Source organism: Argiope bruennichi, chromosome 4 (genome assembly GCF_947563725.1).
Source record: "Argiope bruennichi chromosome 4, qqArgBrue1.1, whole genome shotgun sequence".
NCBI lineage: Eukaryota > Metazoa > Arthropoda > Arachnida > Araneae > Araneidae > Argiope > Argiope bruennichi.
In genome coordinates, this window is record NC_079154.1 from 67,708,173 (window position 1) to 67,732,527 (window position 24,355).

The 24,355-nt window shown below is 30.3% G+C and overlaps 1 protein-coding gene across 2 annotated transcripts in view; it reads right to left on the reverse strand.

The window, feature by feature from the left end:
• The window catches only part of LOC129965937 (serine protease 33-like), a 47,627-nt gene that overhangs the window by 10,538 nt on the left and 12,734 nt on the right, over positions 1-24,355 (reverse strand). The window contains exons 2-4 of one of the 2 annotated variants that reach the window (XM_056080236.1): positions 11,955-12,026; positions 9,621-9,709; positions 1,708-1,796 (exon numbers count right to left, since the gene is read on the reverse strand). In XM_056080236.1, coding sequence (XP_055936211.1) covers positions 1,708-1,796; positions 9,621-9,709; positions 11,955-12,026 — 250 coding nt within the window. The remainder of the gene's footprint in view (positions 1-1,707; positions 1,797-9,620; positions 9,710-11,954; positions 12,027-24,355) is intronic. The other variant, XM_056080237.1, reaches the window with a different exon arrangement.

Consider the following 24,355-nt stretch of genomic DNA (forward strand, 5'->3'; position numbering starts at 1 on the left):
AAAAACACATTTACATTTTCAAGAAAAAAAATGAATCTACGATCGCAAATTTCAAGTTATCATGTGAGAACATTATTTTTTAAAGTCATTATTTGTCATAATTAATTTAAGTCATTAACCAGTTTAAACCGGCTTGAAATAATCACGAGACTTCTCTATCGGTCTCTATCCCCCCTCCTCTCTCTCTCTCTCTCTATATATATATATATATTGTTACGAATCTGTGATGCGGCTTCCCAGCATAGTTGGTTCCATCATCAGAAAGACAGTTTTACAGTCATCTGTATTAGACGGAGTCCGGGTATCACGTCGGAGGTCCATGAGCTTGGCGACCATTTGGCGACGAATTTGCTGCCAAAATAGATTAAACCCGAAACATCGAGAATTTTCACGATCCGTCCATTAGGAACCGAGATACGCCTCGAACGTTCCTGATTGATTGAAAGGCTTCTATCCCCTCCTCCTGAGACCTATAAAAGAAGGCAGTCTATGCTGCCAGAGTAGAGTCATCGGAATCGACGGTGAAGAACTGGTCTTCCAGGGATTAGCAGAGCAGCGACGGAGTCAAGCTAGTGCTGAACTAAGCTGTGCGCTACTGTCTGCAGTAGTAATGTTGTGTGCTGCTGTTTGCACGCCTCGCGGCTGAAGATAATTGTCTCTCTCTGTGCTGTATATAGTTGTCGTCTTTGTGCTGCCCTGTGTGTCTTCGTGTAAATAAACGTCGTTGTTTTATTTTCTACTGCTGATTGAGCGTTCTCCACACCATATAACTTCCACTATCCAAACGAATCCCCGGAAATTTCGTAACAATATATATGATAATTTTTTTAAACTTTCATTTTCAATTTTTCTAGCTGGTAAACAAAGTTTTGGAGCTCGACCGATTTTGAGATTAAAAACCCCATCGTTTTTCTAAATATCGACGCATGCATAATCTGATAGTCTCGTGATCGTTTCAAACCGGTTTTAACTGTTTAATGACTTAAATTAATTAAGGCAATTCGTAAAAATTTAGAGAATGAATAATTTGGAAATCAAGTTGTAACTTTAGTTGGCGATAAACCGCCAAATGTGACAACCTTTTGCATTATTTTCTAATAAGCCTAAAAGTGAAAAATTGATGCCTCAAAAGCGAGAAATCACCAATTTGTTGCCTACGTAGTTTGAGGCTTCAAAAACCTCAAAACAAATCAACATGTTCTCTCACATAATAAAAAAGGGAATGAATAGAATAATATAAACAACAGCTTTCTTACTTCGATGATAAATATATTCATCTATTCTTCATTTACTTCCTAATATATTCATAAGAGAAAACAACAAAATTAAAAAAATGGTAAAGCAAAAATAATTTTTATTGTAATTTTAAATGCTATAAAAATATTTATTAAACCAACGACTCTTAACTTTTTTAATATTTGAAACACATAAGTTTTGATTTGATGCTTTCTATTACTATTTTCAAAAAAGAAAAAAAAAAAAAAATGCATAAAAAATTGTAATTAATTGCATCTATATACATTGTTTTATTAATATTCATTTACTTATTTTGAAGGGAAGAATCTTATTGTCGAATTCCCCGATTGCACAGTTTCCTATTTTGATTTCACTATTAATTCCTTCTCGACTTCTCCACATGTTGAGAATCAATAATTTAAATAAGGAATAGTAATAAAGTACTCACTGTAATAATAAAGAATACATTACCTTTTCACACAATGAGCAGCAGTCAAAACCCAGTATTCGTTTATTACGGCACCTCCACAATAGTGAGTGGTCAACAGTCTGACAGACACCTATTTAAATAAAGTTTTATTGATAACATTATCAGTACTAAAAATCAGTATTGAATTGTTAATAATTGCATCATTTAATTTTATCAGTAGTTTTTTTCGTGAAATGGTTTATTATTTGTTTACAGATGATTATAAATGACCAATATACACTGAAGTGCCAGAAAAACTGGTACACCAATATAATATCGTGTAGAGCCCCCACGAGCACGCAGAAGTGCCGCAATAAGGGGTGGCATGGATTCAACTAATATGTGAAGATATTCTATAGACAGTTCACAGCATGATTCCTGCAGGGCAGTTCACAAAGCCATGGGAGTACTAGGTGGTGGTGATCTCCTAAGGACAGCACTTTCCAAAACATCTCAGATATGCTCGATAATGTTTATGTCAGGGGAATTAGGTGGCCAAGAGAGGAAACGAAATTCAGAAGAGTCCTCCTCAAGCCATTCGTAACTACTGTAGACGTGTAGGATGGCGCATTATCCTGTTGGGATTGTCCATGTCCGTTGGAATGCACACAGGACATGAATAGATGCAGGTGGTCAGAAAGGATGTTAAAGTACCGCTGACCTGTTATGGTCGAGTCTAGAAGTATCAACGGTCCCATTTCATACTAACTGTACATGCATCATACCATCACAGAGTCCCCACCAGCTTGAATAGTTCCTTGTAGGCATAAGGGATCCATGGGGGTTTTCTTCACACCCGTACACGGCTATCCGCCTGACAACTGGAAACGTGGCTCGTCAGACCAGACAATAATTTTCCAATAATTAAGAGTCCAATTACGGTGTTGTGGAGTCCAGACAAGGGGTAGAACTTTGTGGCGCTATGTCAACAATGGGACACAAGATAATCTGCCGCTGCGAAAGCCCGTATCAATTAGAATACGTTGCACAGTGACACTTGTTGTGCACACTGTGTTGCACAGTTTTGGAAATTTTTAAGTTTTATTCTCTTCAAATGCGTTATAATCAAATGCATGTTGTGCATAACAAGTTTGTGTTATGTTTGACACGTTAATATTTACAACACTTAAATCATAGATTGCTTCAGAAAATTTAAGAATTGAAAGTCTTATGAATTAACGCGAACATTTCATTCTTCGAAAAAAAAAAAAAAAAGGGATTGAAATTATTTTTTCTTATGTTGTTGAAAATATGCTTTTTATTATTTTTGCCGGCATTAAATATTTTGAAACCATGCCGAATGTTTTAGAAAAACTGCATCTGTAAATTGGAAGGCTAAGTATTTTTAAAAACTATATATTTAATCATTCTGCAGCAAAATTTATGGTTTATTTTAATTATTTTTTAAGTTTAATTCAATGCTATATAACGCGAGAAATAATATATAGTTCTGACTCTCTTGTGTATTCGTCCGTCTAAGTAAAATGTGCGCACTTGGAGAATAAAATCTTTTTAATAATGTTCAGAAGCACCGACAGTAAACGAAGCTGAGACAACCTGAGCATTTCTTCTTTTTACACAGGGGCACAATTACGAGCTCTAAGGGTCTTGTAATTTGATGCCTCCACATCTGTGGAAAAGGAGTTTAAAGTAGGCTGACTTGAACAAATATCTCTATCAATTGCCAACGGTTCAAGACAGGATTAAGAACAAAAATTTAAAGAATACGAGCAAAGACTAAGAATAAAAATTGAAACAATAAGTACTAAGGTTATGCGAATCGTTGAAAAATAGCTAAAACTGACACTGCTTTGAAAGAGATGAGAAGTCTTACTATTTTACACACATTTTTTGTATTAATTATTTTCTTATAAAAGCATGATTTTTTAAACTATTTCTAAGAAATATCTACAAATATAAGTTAATAATAAATGTTCATGATAAAAAAGAAAAGTGTATTCAATGTATTTGAATATTGTGAACATTTTAATTACGAATATCAATTTAATTTGAATTGGATATCGAAGTAGTTGTGGATATATATGTCGTGATTAGGGATTGCAATACCGGTATACCGGGATACCGAATACCGGTATTTTGAGCCATTTGTACAATTTCGTAATACCGGTATTCACAAGTGTAAATACCGGTTTTTCGGTATTTACTAGAAATTTTTAAAATTGTCTCCACTATATGTTCAGGTATCGCGAACATAGCAAAATAGTATACGTTTTTGTTTTTATGTCTCCATAACGGGCGAAATTAATTAGCTAATTAATGGCTTAATTAATTGCTTAAATATAAATTAGCGAAACATGGATTATCCCTGAAAGAAAATATTGTATCCATAACGACTGATGGAGCAACAATTATGAAAAAAAAAGTTGGAAAGTAGATTGGTGCAAATCAGCAGTTGTGCTATGCACATGGAATTCAATTAGGAGTAATGGATGTGTTATACCGAAAAAATAAAGAACAGAAGAATCCAAATACTGTGGATATAGAAATTTCGGATTCCAACTTTGAAAAGAGTAAGAGTGAGAGTGATATTGACAATGTAATTGTTGAAGAAGATATCGCTTATGAGGATGAAATATTAACCTATCAAGAATTGCTTCCTATAATTTATAAAGTTCGAAAAATTGTTAAGATATTTAAACGTTCCCCTATAAAAAAAGATATATTACTAAAATAGATACTAACTGAAAATAAAACAGAATATATGTTAATATTAGATTCTAAAACACGTTGGAACAGTTTACTCCTATTGATGGAACGATTTTTGAAACTGGGAAATCCAATCAAAAAAGCTATAATCGACTTAAACCTGTAAATTAATTTTTCGGAATGTGAATTCGGCTTAATATCCAGAACTATATCAGCTCTACTTCCAATAAAACTGACTATTGAGGCATTATGTCGGAGAGATTTTAATTTATTAACAGCTAATGCAACAATAAATTTCATGTTGCAGTCACTGAAAGAGCAGCACACATCACTATCTGAAGAATTATATATTACAATGAAAAATCTCACAGAAGAAAGGCATACCGAAATAGAAAATGTTTTATGGTATTTACATAATTATAATGATTTTAAAAATGAAAATGAAAAAGAAGAAAAGAAAATAACCAATTCAAATCTGATTAAGTTTAGAGTAAATTTTCTTAAAATTGTTTACCCACAAACCTATCCATATTCGGAAGAATTCGGTTCAATTATCGGAGATTATGATGTCACTACTGTCGATAGTGAAAAGGAATTGTCTCTTGAACAAAAATTAGAATTAGCGATGAATAAAATTTCAACGAACCAAAAATACAATACAGAAATCAGTTATATCCAAAACCATCCGACGGGAAATCGATTTATTTGAGGATGAGGGATTTAAAGGTAAATACTTGGAAAAAGCATATCACGCATCGCTAACAGTACCACCAACTAGCGTAAGTGCCGAAAGAGCGTTTTCAAAAGCTGGTAATTTTTACACAAAATTACTTTTCAGGCTTAATGACAGTATAATTGCAGCATTATGTTTTTTAAGATCATATTTCAGAAATTTGTAATAGTACCACAGACTGAATAGTGCTATTTACACTTTTTTTGTGATTTAAATAAATAAGATGTTTCTTTACTTTTTTGTGATTATATACTGTTATAATTTATAAGTTACAAATTATTTTTGTGATATTTACACTCTCTAACAAAACTGACAAATAAAACAAAGAAACACTTGTGTTTTCTTTCTTTTTCTAAAATTTCTAATACCGGAATTAAAACAGGTATCCCGGTATTAAGATTTAAAAAATACCGAATACCGGTATTGAAATTTTGGTCCCCTAGTCGTGATAATTTCTTGTCTAATATAATAATTTTAACTGTCGGAAGTAACATGATTTTACTCTTTCCCGTACGATTATTAAAACAATTACTGTGATTTTGGTATAAATCGGTGAAGTATTTATTCATTAAGGGCACGTTTGATATATATTAACTTTCTCTTTTTAATAAGTTTAATTGAATGAATCTTTCAAAACGGTTATTTTAATTATTAATTTAATTACCAGAGCAGAACAGATGGTTCATATGAAATAAAAAACTTGCTTGAACTTACTTAAAGAACTTGGCATGAAATGTGTTTTGCAATTATATCACTTAAAACTTTATAAGTGAAAGATTTATCAGCTTATCTTAAATTTTAAGTATTGAAATGTTTGCAATTTGTTAAATTTATAACTATGACTTACAAATTTTTTAGTATTAAAATTATCACCAAAATAACGCGTTAAGGCTTTTTATTAGTTTTTCTCTGATAATTATAGCGATAGTTCATTTTAAACATTCTATTTTATTTTTAATCTTCTTAAATTGATATCTGTATGGTTTTACATAAGTATGCAACAGATTAATCAAATTTTAAAATAATAATTTCTATATTTATCCACCCGTGGATCTTTATAAAATTGTTTAGTTTATTTATTTATTTTTTATAATTTAGTCTTTATTAGTCGTATCAGTAAATTTCTATTATTTCAACTTGTGTTAACATTTTTTTGTTTAAAAACGTTTTTACTGCAAAATATTGAAATAAATAATTAGTTTGCTAAATAATTTTTAATTACTATTTTTTGCCAAAATAAATTTACTAATATATTTAAAATAAGTATTATTTAAACTAGTACTAGTAATTTAATTTTTTTTAATACGCATTTTTACTAAAAATTAAAAAGGTCCAACCGCGATTTCCAGAAACATCAAATAGAAGGATGGGAGAAAAATATTTAAATAAGCAATTTTCCTTCAACTAGGTAATATTTTAAGAACTATTTTAAAATTTATCTAAGTATTATTTAAAAAAAATCTTAGAAGAGAACATTTTATATATATATTTTTTATTATTAATATTATCTGCATTGTTAATAGAAAATATCGCTCAATCCTTCGGTCAAAGGATGTTGACACTTTTTATACCAATTCAAAGTTTGGAAAGAATGTAAATAGAAATATTTTCTCCTAATACGTATTGAATAGAACTGTCATTTTGTCCTTTTATGGTAACATTTTTTTTAATTAAAAAAGGTGCACTTTTTTCATGTTTGACATATACATATAATGCAGAAATTGCAAAAAAGTAAACGCAAAGTTAAAATTAAAAGCTAAAATAAGTTTAATTCATATTACTTTCTTGTTATAAATATAATTTACCTAGAAGGGGGCCTCAAAATAATTTAGCGCCTGTGACCTCATGATGTCAAAATCCGCCACTGTATACCGCTGCTTTGAAAAAATATCGAAGTTTCAGATTTGAAAAAAAAAAGGGGGGGGATGTTTGTGAATGGACTGGAATTAGTAAATTTGAAACTAGAAAAGAACTCGAAATGCTTCCTAAAATTAGCGGATGAACCGCTGTGAATCAGGAAGTTGTGGAAGAAATTAGGGAAGCAATTGATTTAGAGTCAGAGGATCAGTGATATTTAAGCGTTAAAAGCGTAGCGAGGGCCATAGCAAAATCTTGCACTATATTTCACAACATTACCTACATGAAATTAAAATTTTGTTATACAACCCAGAGTGAAGAATGTAGATGCTACTGTAGATTAATAAATCCCTACCTTGCGTCTTTGTGAGTGCTGAATTTCATTGGAAGCTTGAAGGCTTAAGTCGTACTAAACAATTATTGTAATAATTCAGTTCATATCTTTTAACAAAGAAAAATAAGTTATAATTTTAGTTAACAAAAATATAAAAAAATCAATTAAAATTTTCTTACTGTGTAATTTACACTCATGTCCATAAATTAAGGTTAATTCAGAGTCACGCGGAAATCGAACTCTAAATACATATATCACCCGTAAAACGACCATAATCTTCAAAAATCATATGCAAATTGCAGGAAGCCATCGGATGAACCGATAATACGTCACAATGACGAGAGTGTAAGAGAGTGATGTATAAGGAATACAGGCAAAGAAGTAAAATTGTTCGCAAGCGCTTTATAAGCCTTTCAGTGCAATAATCGCATAGTTATGACACAAAGGACGCATTTGGATGATTTTTTACGTGGTAGAATTATCGGCAGTTTGGAATCTGGGCGTACCCAGCTGGAAGTATCCGAGGAACCTGGAATCACACAGAGTGTCATCTCCAGGCTTTGGAAACGATCCCAAGATGATGGTAATGTGAGTAGATGTTACAGCACAGGTCGCCCCCGTATTACAACGCCGATTGAGGACAGGTATTTGGGAGTTACTGCCAAAAGAAACAGACGGACTGTCGCAACTCACTGTCGCCTGTGGTTAGTCTGTAGTAGACAGCATGCATTGTGGACACCGTAACAGTGGGCTTGTGTGATGTTTTTCGACGAGTCCAGGTTTAGCTTGCAGTCTGATTTTCGCCGGACTTTCGTATGGAGAGCGCCAGGTACTCATTACCACCAAAAGAACATCATTGAACGACACCGTTAGGTGGTGCAGGATTGCTCGTTTGGGGAGGAATTATTCTGGTTTCCAGAACTGACCTGCATGTTCAAATTGGAATCATGACAGGCCAAATCTATCGGGACGTCAACCTGGAACAACATGTACGCTTGTTTCGGGGCGCCATGGGCGCAGAATACATGTTTATGGATGACAACGCCCGTCCTCACTGTGCAAACATCGTAAACGAATGCATCGGAGAATACGAAACGGTCGAAGGATATCACCCGTATGGACTGGCCAACATTCTCACCGGACTTGAATCTAGTAGAACATATGTGGGACATGCTTGGTCAACGAATTACAGCCCGTCTACCACCTGCTGCATGTCTACCGGAACTTCGAAGAGCATTGCTTGATGAGTGGTGTAATATTCCCCAAGATCAGATCGATAATTTGATACTCAGATACTAGGTATTGTACGGATTATATTGCATCGCCTGGGAAACATACTATGTATTAACCATCATACCAACCATGTAATATTGGTTTTTGTAAATAGTTTTTTTTTTTTTGTAATTTGCTCTAGGGAGCAAAAAATTGCAATTTTTATTAATGATATCAAACATATAGCATCTTTTTTGCTTTTTACCTTTTGTTTAATAAATAGGCTTTACAAATCAGTCGCATCTGTTTTGCTTCTGACTCTTTCTTTTCCCGAACTTGCATTATCCTTAATTTATGGACATGAGTGTACTTCCCCATACTGCAAATAGTATAAATATTTTCCTCAACATACTCCAGATAGTTTTTCTTCAGGATTCCTTCAAAGACATTTGATTATAACCACCTTGCATATTTCGTACGAATTGTTACAGAGAAAAGAATGCAGATTCAATAAAAAATTTTATTTTGAAATTAATGAACGAATTGTTCCTTGGGAAAAACCTTCTATGTTATTCAACAAAATTTTGTAATGAAGCAAGCTGTATTCCGATTAATGAAGCTTCTTATAGTAAAAATGGAGACACATTACTAATAGATTGCATATTATTGATCTAAATATCTTATGAAGAGGACACTGCAAATATCAATACAAAGTTGAACATTTCTCAAAGATGCTTAAAAGTAATATTATCAGGAGCATCAACTATAAATATTTTTTTTAAAAAAGGTCAGTCGAATTACAAATTGAATTCGACATACGTCCCCCCCCCCGCTTAATTATTTTATTAAAATTTCAGTGGTTACGGTCTTTGAGGACCAACAGAATTTAAAGGTGGACCAAGAGTTTCTTTAAAATTAACCTTATGATTCTTTCTTTATTTCCTATCACAATTCATCAGAAAATTGTGCTAGGAACTTGACAAAAGACTTGGTGAAAACAAAAGAACCAGAGAGGGAGAGGCAAATGATAATATTTAGTATTTCATTTTAAAATCCTGAACTCATTTAAATAATTGTTGTAATAATATCTAAAACTAATTTTCTTTGCTTACCGCCCAAGGGAATTCTCCGTCATAGGTATCTGCTCCTCCAACAATCCTGGCATTCCTTGCAAATCTTCGGCCGCACTGTCTTTTAGGTGCTAGAATCAAACACAAAATCACGCTTTTAATTTATTTATAAAGTGATTGATTTGTTAAAAGCTGATGACGTGTTTCTGCTTATGAATCATGCAACTGTGGGAATAAACAAGGGTAAGAAAACGAATCCAGCTCAGTTCGTCATGTCGAAATAATAATCAGCCTCTAATTATCTGTAATGTGAATTCTGCGCTACTTGCAGAATTCACATTACATTCTAGAATTGATTATTGTGTAGTTAATCCTCAATTATTATAAACAGGTACAAAGCATAGTTGAAACAAGGATTTTTAACCATTCTTAGAAATAAGAACGTTGGCCAATACCGTTTCGTTCACCTTCTCGTATTCGAGATAGCTTAGTAGTAGGAGTGAAAGAATAAATACGATATGATATACCCTTAAACTGTATTATATCATCGGCGTAGAGACTGAATACTATGGGCACTACTTTTAGGGGACTCCATGGAGAGAGTTCGTTAAAGAATGTTAAGCTATATATATATATATATATATATATATATATTCAGCTAAATATAATGAAGGGATAGAAAAATGAAACGGAATCATATCCCGGACGAAACTTACACTTTGTAAACTTTTGATTATGTCTGAAAACGGGAAGGGGAGAGTGAGGTGCTACTCTTGCTCGTTACGCCCCCGATTTATATGCACTCGGTAGGAAACAAAAGCAGCAATTAGAGCAATTTTCACATTTCCTCATTCTACGTGAGAATGCGGTATAAAGATTAATCTGAACTAAATGGACATTTTCAATACTATTAACACTCTAACTTTTCGTCTTTACTGATTTCAGAAAGGTTGAGCGTATTTCAATCATCTATTCTTGGTCTTACGTTATTATAAATAAGCTGATAATGTTCTTTTAAAAAAATATTAGAATGGTAGTAAATAAATAGCAGTAAAAGTTAGTATTAGAAAAATTTTTGAACATTTTATTTTCAGTAATCAGTTTTTTTTTTTTTTTTTTCACATTCTGTTTAAGAGTTCAAATTCGATTAATTTATTTTGTTCTTAAAAATATTAAAATTCATTTTGAGGCAGCGCAAAGCTATTGAGGATATCGTAATATTTGACACATGGCCAAAAGACGAGATCATTATTCTACGGCTTCAATCCTCCAAGTGAAATCACTTTGAGAATATTTAATTCACGGTAAATTTCATCTTCTCAAACTTTGCGTAAGTGCGTATCTTTAGATGAGCTGGATTTTAAAAAAAATACCACAGTTTAACAGCAAACCTACTACACTCACAGTGATAGCAAGTACAAATACCCGTACATCACAACAAATTGGTATCTTCTTCTCGAACCGCCATAATGTATCCGCTATCTAAAATTATTTCTTGTTCATCTGCTTCTCAACTTTGTTCATCCGGCGTTAATGTACATTTCATTTCTTCTTCCATCTCATATGGTCGTTTGACCAAAATTGAATAGCTAAAAACATTTATTAAAGTTTTTTCCTTTAAGGTTCCACAATCTTCAGATTAGGGAAATGCATATGCACTTCTACTCAAAGAGAACTAAGTTCAGTTAGGATCTCAGAATCCTTGAAGCAAAATCCTGTGGCCAAAATGATATTACTGGAAATAACCATTAAATTAATCCTTCAGCGAAACATCATATAAAAAGAAATGCCTTTTTTCTGCATTTCGAATTAATTGTACTTATTTTTTTGTTGAAAAACATCCCGATTTCATCAGGATATGAAAATATATCCTTTTTTAATATTCAAAACGCATATAGTGAATAAACTGCGCAAGTACTGTTCGTTTCAGTATCCTGAGACGACCACTTTTCGACGATTCTTTCACACTAAGGGATGAAACGCGGAAGGATGTGCGCCTTTCCGGAATTTATTTTATTGTTAAATGTAAAATCGTTCCTCTTACCCTTAAATTGTCGAGTTAAACCCATCTTATACGCAAAGGCTCAGAGTGTTTCAGACTCCGCTGGCAAATAATACATATTGTATTACTGAAACTAAAGCATTAATTGCCGCATTGTCTAAAAGATGTCTTAATATAGTTTCCAGCATAATCTGTTGGGCAGTAATTGAAAGTTTTGCCTTTTTTTTTCCAGAAAGAGAAAACGTGTCTTAATATTTTATTATTAACATCAATTTTATAAGCTCAAAAGATATTGTATAAAAACAGGATATTTCATTGAAAAAATGTAATCCCACCACCTCACCTGATAAGGTGATTAAAAAAAGAATATTTACCAGTAGTTTGGAGATTAAAAGAATGAAAGTATGCTTCAGCCTCAGTTTCGCTTTTTGGGCTCCGTGTGCTTTCTGGAAAGCAAAATATTATGTTAATCGTTAATTCTAAAGAGTTATTAGTAAAACAATGTTTTACGCTATCGTTCATGTACACTCAGCGCATTCAGAACTCAAGCATACATTCGTTTCCACTTTCCTTCACACACTTTCAAACTTCCTCTGAAAATGATTTTACTTTTTCTTTGCATTTGTATCAAATATTTCTTCAATAATTTATACATTTTGTATTTCCCCATAATCATCAAAATTAAAAACTCAAGAAACACTTTATTTCTATTGAGGAGCATGGGAAAATATAAAATCAGCAAGAGCGGTCTCCACGAAACTTTCTCGCATAATTTCTAATAAATGTGATATCCTCCTCCTTCCGCATAAAATTGTTAACTTTGGGAAAGGTCATGAACACCATAAATGTTCAGATTTTTATTTCCAGAGTACGGCTTATATTGGCGAACATCAGTTACAAAAGAACCTCTGTGCGTTCTGTGGCGACATTCTTTGGCGATTAAAAGTTCATAATGTTTTTGAATTATCGTGTTTACATGCATCCAAAATTATAGACCAACGGATTCAACACTTCGACAGATTTCATACTGAAGTTGGTGCGAATCTACATTTTAGATGCTAAATCTATGTATCAAATTTTATCCATCATTCTTCGTTTTATAGTCATATTAAACTTATATTCAGACAGTCAGAGATACAAACCTCCTCTGTTTAGATTTCGTTAAATAAAAAGTTGATAAAAATTTTAAAATTCTGTGCAAAAACTATTTACCAAATCTTAAATTTTTTTATTTATCATGTTCACAAACAAAGTGGCAGATAAATACAATTCCAAAATTTCGTTTTTCGGATTCACATCTGAAATCCGGAAATAAGTCAAAATCTTGAAGTCACATTTTTTGACTATTACAACACCTTCTCTTCGTACATTTCATATTCGAGAAATAAAAATTATAGTTTCATCTTGCTCTAACCTCTAAACCTGTTTCTCCTGTATCTATTTTCCCCATCTATGTAGAAAAAAAAAATCAACCACATATACTTCTAAGTCGTACAAATTATATATTCAACTCATAACAGGCATAAACCTCTATTCGCTTATTAATTATTACTCTAAAGTATCTGAATAAACGATTTTAATAACATTTAATATAACCAGTATCATAGGTGATCGTTTAAGGCTACTAATTTAAATAATTTCAAATATTCTTTTATTAACTTGTAAAAAAGAGGAAACTATTAGTTTTAAAAAATAGTATTAAAATGTTGTTATTAGTCAAAATAATCATACTTTAAAGAAATTAAATTTACATTTTAATTTCATTTGTTAAATGAGTAGTCAATTATTATTAATTTAAATTTTCAGTTCATGTAAAATTGTGTGGCAGATGTGCATCGCAACAATAAAAGAAATTAAACGAGAATTGTTAAAAAAATTATTCGATTTGATTGTTTGAATTCCATATTGGCGACAATTTCAAGGGACACTATAAAGTAGATTTCACCCATCTGTCTTCTTTCTTTTGCTGGTGAATTATATGAAATGCATGAAGAGTTTATAAATCATATTTCATTTATTTTAGCCAAAACGCTTATTATTTTACAAAGGAAAAATTTAACAAAATTAATGCAACTTGTTTGAATAATTTTAATCCATATATGAAATTACAAATAATAAAATCACTAGAATATTTTATGAAACTAACATATAAAGTAAATATTTCCAGAGTCAAAAACTTTTAAAAGGAGGGTATATTGTATTCAAGGCTCGCCAGTGCTGCTACATTTAATGCCCAAATGAAATTACAAATTAGAAATAAACATTAACCTTAAAATCAAATTGAAAAAAAAAAAAGAAAGAAAGAAAAAGAATGGAATGGAATTAAAAAAGAAGGAAATGATGAATCCGGCCTAAAGACTTTATCAAAGGTCACCTTCAAGCAGGAATTCGAACCAGGGATTTTTTTTTTTTTTTTGCTTCTGTGAGGGCTCTGACTTTTATCCAATATTTCCCTCTCTGCACAATATATAATGTATCTTTATTTTAAAAGTTTTTGATTCTGGAAATATTTACTTTATAAGTTAGTTTCATAAAATATTCTTTAATTTTATAGCTTGTAGTTTCTTACACATGCACTTTGCTAGAATTAAGATGTATTTGCGCTTCTTTGCTAATTACAAAAGTTTTAAAATAACTTAAAGTTTTCTTTTGGACTGGAACCGAGTATTCTGGGTTGTTGAGGTTAAGGTTTTTTTCTTTCAGGTACTTATGAAATAAAACTATGCAAATATCTATAAGACTAAATTACAGATTTTTAATGTTTGATTTTAATGTCAGCATTATTTCGGATTTTCGGATCAGGAGGCGACAATACTTAGATGAAAGTCAGATCTGTCAGACCATTCACAGAAAAAAAATTTCTGCTCTGAATTCTTGTTTGAAGGTGACCCTTGATAAAGTCCTTAGGCTGGATTCAACATTTCATTCGATTTTATTCTTTTTTTGCAATTTAAACTTAATGTTAATGTTTATTTCTAATTTGGTTTAATGTATACATATATAAATTTACATTATCCTAAACGTTTCTTGAAACCTTTCAATAAAACTCAATTACTGCATTTGTCGCCTTTGGATAAAGTTTAGGAACGTACTGAAAAAAAAAAATACATTTCAAGAAAAATATTGTACATATAGTATTATGAACTTCGAAAACGGCAAGTTGCATAGTATATCCTTTGACAACGCAATCACCACATTTGAAATTAAATTGAAATTCAAACGATCCTCAAGTTTGATTTTTATTTCTTAGCAAAATTTTTCTTAATTATTTATCATAATAGATTAAGTTGCCAATATATTTAAATAGTTAAAAAGCATGCATATTTTCAGCCTTCCTAGTACTGTTTACATCAATTAAAAATAATAACTTTGAAAACATTCGTGGTAAATCTACATAAAAGTTCCTAGCTTTTATAGTTTTGAGTCCAAAATTTGTGGCCTCGAGTAATGTTGACTATTCTTTTGCAAGAAATGCATTCATTTTGCTTTTCAGTAAGTGAAAATGAATCAGATTTTTTTTTTATTTGTTTGTAATTTTTAAATATTTATAACATATGATCTTTTAGATAGTGGATAAGATTTATATTAAATCAATTGCAAAGTCTGGAAAAAAATCCTGCAAAAGTAAGCAAGCAAATGTAATTTGATTCATTTAATTAATAAAAGAATACATAAAGTGACAGATAACAAGAATTAAATAAATTCATTTCCCATAAATATTTTATTAATGATTCTTCGACGAGTTTCATTTCAAGAAAGAAATGCATTAAGTTATAAATGTATAAACAATTTCAGAATGCGTTCACAGTATTCAAATTGTTGTTAAGTTTAAAAAAAAAAAACTCCATGAAAATTTTTTTAAATCATAGATTTTGTATTTGTTAAGAATTATTAAATTTAAAAAAATGAAAAAATATTTATTCCTGAATACGGAAGCTAATACTTTTATGTAGTATTTAATGAGTATTCCAAACGGCAAAATTACTTTTAGTTCTTTCAATAGATCACAGATGGCACTACCAGCGATTAGTGAATTTCTTGTCGAATGATCAAATTAGGAGAAGAAATGGGTTTATAAATCTTAAACGAAAGCGTTTAGTACAAATAATTTTGGAAGGTTTGCTGCTAATCTTTCCAAAATTAATAATTCCAATAAAAGAATCACAATATTATTTCTGAAATTATAATAATTTTATCACTGTCAAAAAGAAAATAATTCACACAATTTAAATTAAATTTATAACTTAAAATATAAGGATGCAAAAACACGTGAGAGAAAAAGAGTTTAGAAATTTTCACATAACAGTTCAAATTAATATATTGGATAAAATTGTAATTATAAATTTGATATAAGCAATGAAATCAATACAATGGAGAGGAAAAATTTTTTCAAAATATGAATTTGGCAATAGAATTTTACATTATTTAAAAAATGATGTATCATGTCCTACTGATGTAATTGATGAAAAAAATGATGTCCCACTCTTAGCATGGAATTAAGAAAATCAGCTATTAAATATTTTTAAAAAAGTACTTTTTAAAGTGTTTTATGAAAAATTAGAATATAAAATGCCCTAATAAGTATACAGAAAGCCCCCAAAAAGCGGAACAAGCGTTTATTCTGCCTTGATTATTGCAATTAGATAAATACTTGTAAATGCAATTTTTCATCAAACAAGGTGTGAAAATACTTTGGTTTCCGTAGAGATTGATAATAAATGCTACAAAATTAAGATTTTCATACAATCCCCATTACGAAAAATTGTCAAGTGAGTAAAATACTTTCTTTCTATAACGACACGAAGTTTCAGATTTATTTTATTGAATCATCAACTTAGGGTGTTTTTTTTTTTTTTTGAAAGAATAAATCTGCCAAATGATTTTCTCACTTGATGACAGTATCTTTTTTTTTTAAATTATTCTCTATCAATTTATAATAATACTATTATCAATTATAATAAACTTTTAACTATAAAATTCTTTTTACATACAATTGCAAAAAAATAAAATATCTTCATATTTTTAAATTATATAGAATAATTATATCTTTTGTAGAATCACTTGAGAAGTTAATACATGGAATATCTATTGAAATTATATTTTATTCAGGTTTATTTTGTTTCATTACGTTTTAAGTTATTTAAAAATTAAATAAACGTACGATGCGTTAAAAAAACACCCACTAAAATACAAGTAAAGTATCAAAAATTCAACCAATTTCTTTGATGGTTATTATTATTATTATTTGAAGATTTCATTTTACTTCCTTGGGCATTAACGGGCTATGTTTATCTACTTCTCAAGTTAGTTTTTTATTCTGTAAAACATTTTTATTCAATAAATGAACTATTGAGTTCAATTTGGATGATTGGATGTGACTGATGTCATATACAGGGTGTTTCAAAAAGTGGAACAAGCGTCTATTTTCTTACTATTACAATTAGATATATACTTTCATTTGACAAGTTTCATGAAATAATGTAGCCAATTATACAGAAATAGTATGGCTTGTTTTGTGGATAAAAATAAGAAAAAGTTACAAAAATTAAATTCTTATACTTCCTCCGTATCAAAAAAGCGTCAATGAGTGAAATATTTTTCGTGCTCACAATTATAAAGAGACAAAATTGCATGCTTCTGCTTCTAAAATTTTCTGAAAAATTGAAAGGCAAATTTTATTATGCCTCTGACTGGTGTTAAAGTGAGATTCTTTTTCAGAGATATATCGTTATTTTCAGGGATAATATGTATAAGGCAAAATATTCCTTGAATGGGCTGAATAAGAAAATAATAGCGCATTTTTCAATAATTTTCGCTATGAGAGTGGTATAAAAATTTATTTTTTAAAAATCATATCATAGTGTCAATCAATTTCTTTAGAAGTCAAAGTATTTTCTTACAATTTTCCATCTTATTTATTGAAACTTTATAATTGAAATATATGTTCTAGGTGCAATATTTAGGAAAATGAAAGTTCGTTGTATCTTTTTGGGACACCCTGCATACCTGCTCTACAAGTATTTTTTTTAAAATTTAAGATAAAGGTTACCAGTATGTTTTAAAGAAAAGAGTTATGTGATGTTCCTGACATTTAATTTTTGGAGGGACGGACAAAAACTAAAGCCAGTTTTTCTTTTTATGCATACATTTTTTTTAAAAAGCATACTGTGGAGCACAAACCAAACAAATACACAAATGTCACTTACCCTTGCTTTTTAATGACTAAGACGTGAAATGAATGCTAATGAATTAAAATAGTCAACTGACGTGACAACAAAAAATTATGAAATTGATTAATTTGTCTGATTTGTAATATTATTCTTTTTTTAAATAATCCTAAAATTATTTTAAAAATTTCATTATTAAAAATTTACATTATTTTTTAATTTATCAAAGAGTCTAATATAGTTTTTTGAGAACTCATGACTGATTTGCTATCATCTTTTTTATATCCTTGGTCCCTATTTAATCAGCTAAGTGACTGGTGTTTTGGGACGACTCTCATACTTTCAAGCTATCGTCAAATGACGATGTCTGTGCTATACACGCTCTTGAAAGTTCCGCATTGCAACCGGAACGAATTTAAAAAGATTGTACATGTGTGAATGACATCCTTTAAACTTCCACAGCGAGAATAATGGAATAGAGTTTAACATTTATTTTGTATATAATTATATATCCTTGATAGAACAGAAAATATTTTTTTTAATCACAAGGTATAATTTAGGATAAACCGGTAGATTTAAAAAAGAGCCAGACTTGCATACACGATGGACTTCGATGTCATTGGGTTTCCTTTTTCAAACTGATTTAGAGACTACCATTAAGTCGCTGCTGTCGCTTCTTTTATTTATAAGATGATCATTTGGATAATCAAAGATTACTTGGTTTTTGTATTTTATTGAGTAGAATTTTGTAGATGCAGCTCTGATGTGTTATAACTTTATGTAGAATAATATCCTTAAAAAGACAATTGCTTTTATGTAATTTTTTCTTCCTTTTTTGTATTTATCTCATATAAGAGTAGATAAATATTAAAATCCATAAGATAAAAAGCAAAATTTGGAAAGCTTGAAGAAAAAGGCTCAGACGCATACGAAATTTCGTTCTTGTGAGTTTCTTTAATTTCATTAGTTCTGTTCACCTAACTTGGGGTGAATTGTAAATCCAATGAAATTCTAGAAGATGAAAAAGTAAATAAAGTTTTATACGATGTTTTAATTTGTTTAAATAGAGAATTATCTGCTGTAAATTTCACAATTCTTTGCCTTTACACATGGCAGCGAAATCCGACATGTTACAGAAACGCGACAGGGTCATCGTGTCAACAGCAGGACTGAAGTTATTTGATAAGAATTTATTTGACGAAGTTCCCACGCGATTAGAGCGTTGACCTTTCTTCCAGTCTCAACCTTTCCAAATTCATGACGAGCTCGCATGTAAAGGCAAGCGACAAACTAGAATGGATAGAATTTACAAAATAGTATTATTTTAAAATCATTGCAATATTGAAAATTTCGAAATTACATAATAAAAGAAGTATACTTCGAAACTCTTGAGGAATAATAAAACCATTCATCTTTGTTTAACAAATGTATAAGCAAACATTTTTTCTCTCATTAGAATCTTGTTTAAACTTTGTTTCTTAATTGAATAAGCGGTGAGAAAAAACAGTCTCTAAAAAGGAGTTTCCGAAGGTTTATTGTTATTATTATTAAAAGCAGACTAACAATTTCCAACTGTTCTAGATTTCAAAAAATGAATTTAAATTTATTTTTTCTTTTCATATTGTAATCATAATTTAATTAATTTATTTATTTGTAATAGAAGCTTGTTAAAGGTACACTTTCTAATACAGTGTGCAGTAGATTGTTTAAATGAACATTTTCACTACGAATGGCAGAGAAAATGTTTTACCAGTACTTTTCTTTGTCTGTCATTCTCTTTTTCCACTTTTACTTCGACTGAGAGTTGATTTAGAACTAATTCGCAAGGATTTAATTCTTTGCTATTAGAATTACTCTACAGTCTTATTATATCATGATATGTATGATGGATAAATGCACTGTGAGGATGGAAGATAAAAATAGATAACCGTCTTGCCTGTATAGAGGGATCTTCCGCCTAAAGAGCTCAAAAATTTGTTAATCTGGTGGCGGATTCAAATAAATAATTTCCGCTAACAGACAGCTTAGTATGTTCCGTGTTCGTACAGTCCAATGAAGTCATTGGAAAAGGATGAAGCAACTAGTAATACAGTTTACCGGCCATTTGATGGTTCAAAGGGAATGCTTGCTTATTAAAAATATAATTTGCATCAAGAATACGTTGAAAAAAAAATCAATTTGAATATGAGCATCATGTCAAATATGAATTGAAAGTTTATTGATTGAATTCAGTTACTGAATTCATTGCACTATGTCTCCATTATGTTAATTTCTAATTGACTTATTATCGATAAAAGGCTCGTTTCCGTTTCTCAAAAATAATCAAGTCGCACTAACTTAGATTCTAATCAGACTAGAAAGCTCGAACTTGTATTGAATAGGACCATTTTTCATAATACGCATATTCTATAACCTCTTTAGAAATCCCATTACAATTTTCTTATAAATGTTTACATATTATTTAAAAACATTTGGAGGGAAAAAAATGAAATCTTGAAGTAATCCACCAGTTTTCACGAGAGAAAATTTATTCAATTAGACTATTCATAATTTATTTTTATTTCGCAAAAGTTATTAGAAATAATAGTTATTATTTCGTGCTATATTATTATTATTTGCAGATATAAAACATGTGCACTTTGTTATCAATAAGCTAGTCTCTTTTATGAAAATATTTGCATACATTTTGGGCTATAAATGTAAACAAAACGAAGGAGGATAATTTTAGACTAAAATTCACCTAGAGTGTGAATAAGTCCAATTCATTCCAATTAAAAAACTTTTGATTCAAATACTCACATACACACTCTCTTAAAAATTATTTCTCGAAAATTAAATTATTAATAAATATCACTTTCAGAACTAAATGTCTAAGAAATAAATGAATTTGGCTGATTTTCTTTTATTTTTTATTTAGTTTCAGTTTTTCAGCAAGACAAAGAATGTTTATTACTTAAAAGCAATAATTAATAATCTAAAGAAAACAGTTTTGCACTCTCATTTCAGACTATTGCAGCATCGAAACTGATACAAATTCTTTAGTTATATAAAAAATAACGAGGAAAAGGAAAACTATGCAGTCTACATAATCTTAAAGCTTACAATTAATGCAGAGGAATTACGCAATAAGAAAAAAGTCGTAATGATCGTCTACCAAAATAGTGGAGGATTGAAAGTGAACCTTTACAACATCATGTCTTTTTTCACTTAAGAGGCAGTATAAGAAATACCTTTAAATTTTGAGCAATCAAATGTGACACATATTAATTCTTTGTTAGTAGCAGTTTACTAAGAAAGGATTTTTCTACGTTTTAATGAATTGTTTTTAATTAATTTGAAACTAAATGAAATGTAAACATTTTCCTCAAGTTTATTATCTTGCAAAAATTAATAGTCACAATAAAAACCAAACCAATTAGTTCTTCAGTGAGGTCAGCTTTACTTCCGTAAAACGTGTTTATTAAATTTCAATAAATGTCTAATTATTTTAGTTCTTATACCACGATTCGTGAAACGTATTTTTCACTATTCAAATGCTCAGTAACCTATTTAATTATAGAGTCGATTTCCATAGCAGGGTTTTTAATTCAAAGAATAAATAAATTAATAATCCAAACCTATTTAATTTCTAAAACTTGCTTATTTATTTTTTTTTTTGTTAAATTTTGCTAGAAAACGTTCGTTTATGAATTAGTAAGTTTGATTTGGAAACAATGGTGAAATAAAAAGATGCTCATGATTAAAAAAAAAAAAAAGCCTTTTTGTCATAACGTAATTATATTACAATATTCTGGACTGGATATTCGAATTTAAATTATCTTTTTTATTTATTAAAATGTATGTATTATGAAATAAAAGGGTATTTTCCATGTAATGATAAGAAGATGAAGAGATTTTTAATGGTGCAATCAGTGAGATTTTAAACTGAGCAATCTCTCTCTCTCTCTGACATTAAAAAAAATTATATGCTCAGATCAATTATTTTTACAAATTTCATACATTTTGTTACGATAACTGCAAAATGAGGACGAGTAAAAAAAAATTACTACCTGTTATAAATTATATAATTAAGCTGAGATATTCAGGATTTTTGGGGTCTGGAAAAGTAATTGATGGAATGAGTTGATATTTTTATAATGATATGAAATTACTCTTTTTTTTTCTCACAGATATTGTAAAAAGACACGTCAATTTCATCTTTAATAAAAGTGATGAGAACACAAATTTTCGCAAATCTTTAGATTATATGGAAAAAAAAATTGCTAATGATCTCTTAAAATGGGAAACTTCTTTATTCCTGTCTCATCTATTTGAGGATAAGCTTTTTAATTCCTCTGATCATTTTTGATGTCATCTTTCCTCATTAAGCAATCAATTTATCAAAGTATGAGGAGATGCAATACAATTGGAGAATGAAACAATTTACTAAATAAATCATAGATCACATTTTTCAACTTAATATGTAGAGTTGCTTTAACTACAGTTACGACCGCCTCTTTACCCTCCACCCCTTTCGAGATCACTTGGTAGAGCTATATTTCGTATAACAAAAAATTTAAAGGAAAAACTTTAACTTTGTTCATGTACTTTTCTTGAGCATATCATTACGTTGAATAGGAAGATATACATAGCAAGACATTACTGGAAGCTAATTATCCCAAAAAAGCAGGGATTAATAAGCATAGGCTATGAGTGCAAACAAGGTCGTATATTTTTTATGAGGTTTTATTTTAAATATATTATAATTTACTTATTTATACAACCATATTTAATGAAATGTTTTAAGTTCATTAAATATTTATTTAATATTTTTTTTCTACATGTACATTTATTAGGTGCAGTGAATTAACTTTTGGATCATTTCAAGCCAATAAACTTTCAATCAAAAGCAAAGTAGATGGGCCTACTTTAGACGGTAAGCCAGTTTGTGATTGCTTTAGAACGATCACCAGAATGACACAAAATTTCTTAGTAAAAAAATCAGACAAATGCAGTGGGTAAAAAAAGTTTCCGTACGCAGCTATGACTGTTAATAAAAGTTAAATCTTTGGCACAAAATAATTTGTTATGAAAATGAAAATTTTGAAATTGGTTTAACACAATTTCATTTATTATTTATGAATATTATAAAGGAAAAAATATGACGAAAATTAAATACTTAAATTGAAAAAAATAAAAAAATGCCACTAATAAGGAACAAAAAAGTTTCCGTACGGTATTTACATAGTACACGAAAAACCTTTTTCATGCTGACCAACTTGCATTTAATGATCGGTAGGCCTTCCTTCGGCCTTTATCACTTCTTTCAAATGTTGTGGCATAGCCCCCATCAGTTTTTTTTTTTTGTTTTTTTTTGTTGTTGTTGTTGTTTCTGAAGAAATACTACTCCAAATGTCTTAAATGGCCCTTTTGAGTTCAACCTTGTTCTTTGTGTCATATTTTTTTTTTAGTTCACGACCGATTTCTTCCAATAAATGTCCTATAAGCATTAAATCGGGAGACTGGGGAGGGCTATGAAGCTGTTTTTTAACATTACAGAGACATAACTCTTGACAAATCTTGGAGGTGTACTTAGGACTGTTGAAAAGTAAAGTCCATTCCAAGGGACAGTTTATCTGCATTGGTTAAAACGTTTTGTTTTAGAATGTCAAGAGGTATGTACCTATCCATATTTCCATTTATAAAACATAAATACCCGAAACCAGCGGCACTTAAACACCCCCATGCCATATTCCAAACATCACCGTGCTTCACAGTTCCAGATAAATTCTTAAGTAACATATGCTGTTTTGATTCCCTCCAGATCATAACTCGACCATCTGACCCACGGATATTAAATTTTGATTCATCACTAAAAAGAACCGATTTCCAAAATGATAGAGGCTTGCTTATATGCTTCTTTGTAAACTCGAGACGCTTTTTCTGTAGCAGAGACTTATATAACAAGATTCTTATGAGCCCCACATCCATTTTAACCTTTTTTTTAAATGACATTTCTCACAATTGAAGATGCGAATTTAATGTTGTAATTAACCATTAAATCAGTTGCAAGTTGAGGTGCGCTAATCCGAGGGATTATCTTGCAACTTATACATGATATTTCTTTTATGTAAGCTATTTAACTTCGGTGTTTTTCCGGATCGATCACTATCCTCAAATGTTTACACTTCACGGTATCTTTCAATAATATACTGCACTGTAGACTTGGGTTTGTAAGTCATTTCACTATTTCTTTTTTCATAAATAATCCATTTTTTCGCAACCGAATCACTAACTTTTGAATGGATTTCTGAATTTGCATTTTAAGACGATCAGCGAAACATTGGAATTAAACAACTGTCGATATGTCGTATTCTTCACTCTGACAAACCATCAAATTTCGAATATTTACTGTTGATTAGTTGTTGAGCACGTCAGGAGGAATTCGCATATTGCGTACGGAAACTTTTTTTGCATGATAATTCGTCATTTATCTTAAAAATTTCAAACAGACTTGCTGAGTTTTGCAAAAAAGAGCAATTTATTTTGAAACTCCTTTTTAAAGACTCATATTAACAATATATAAGTAGTTTATGAAGATAAAAACCAAAGATTAGAAATTATGCTAG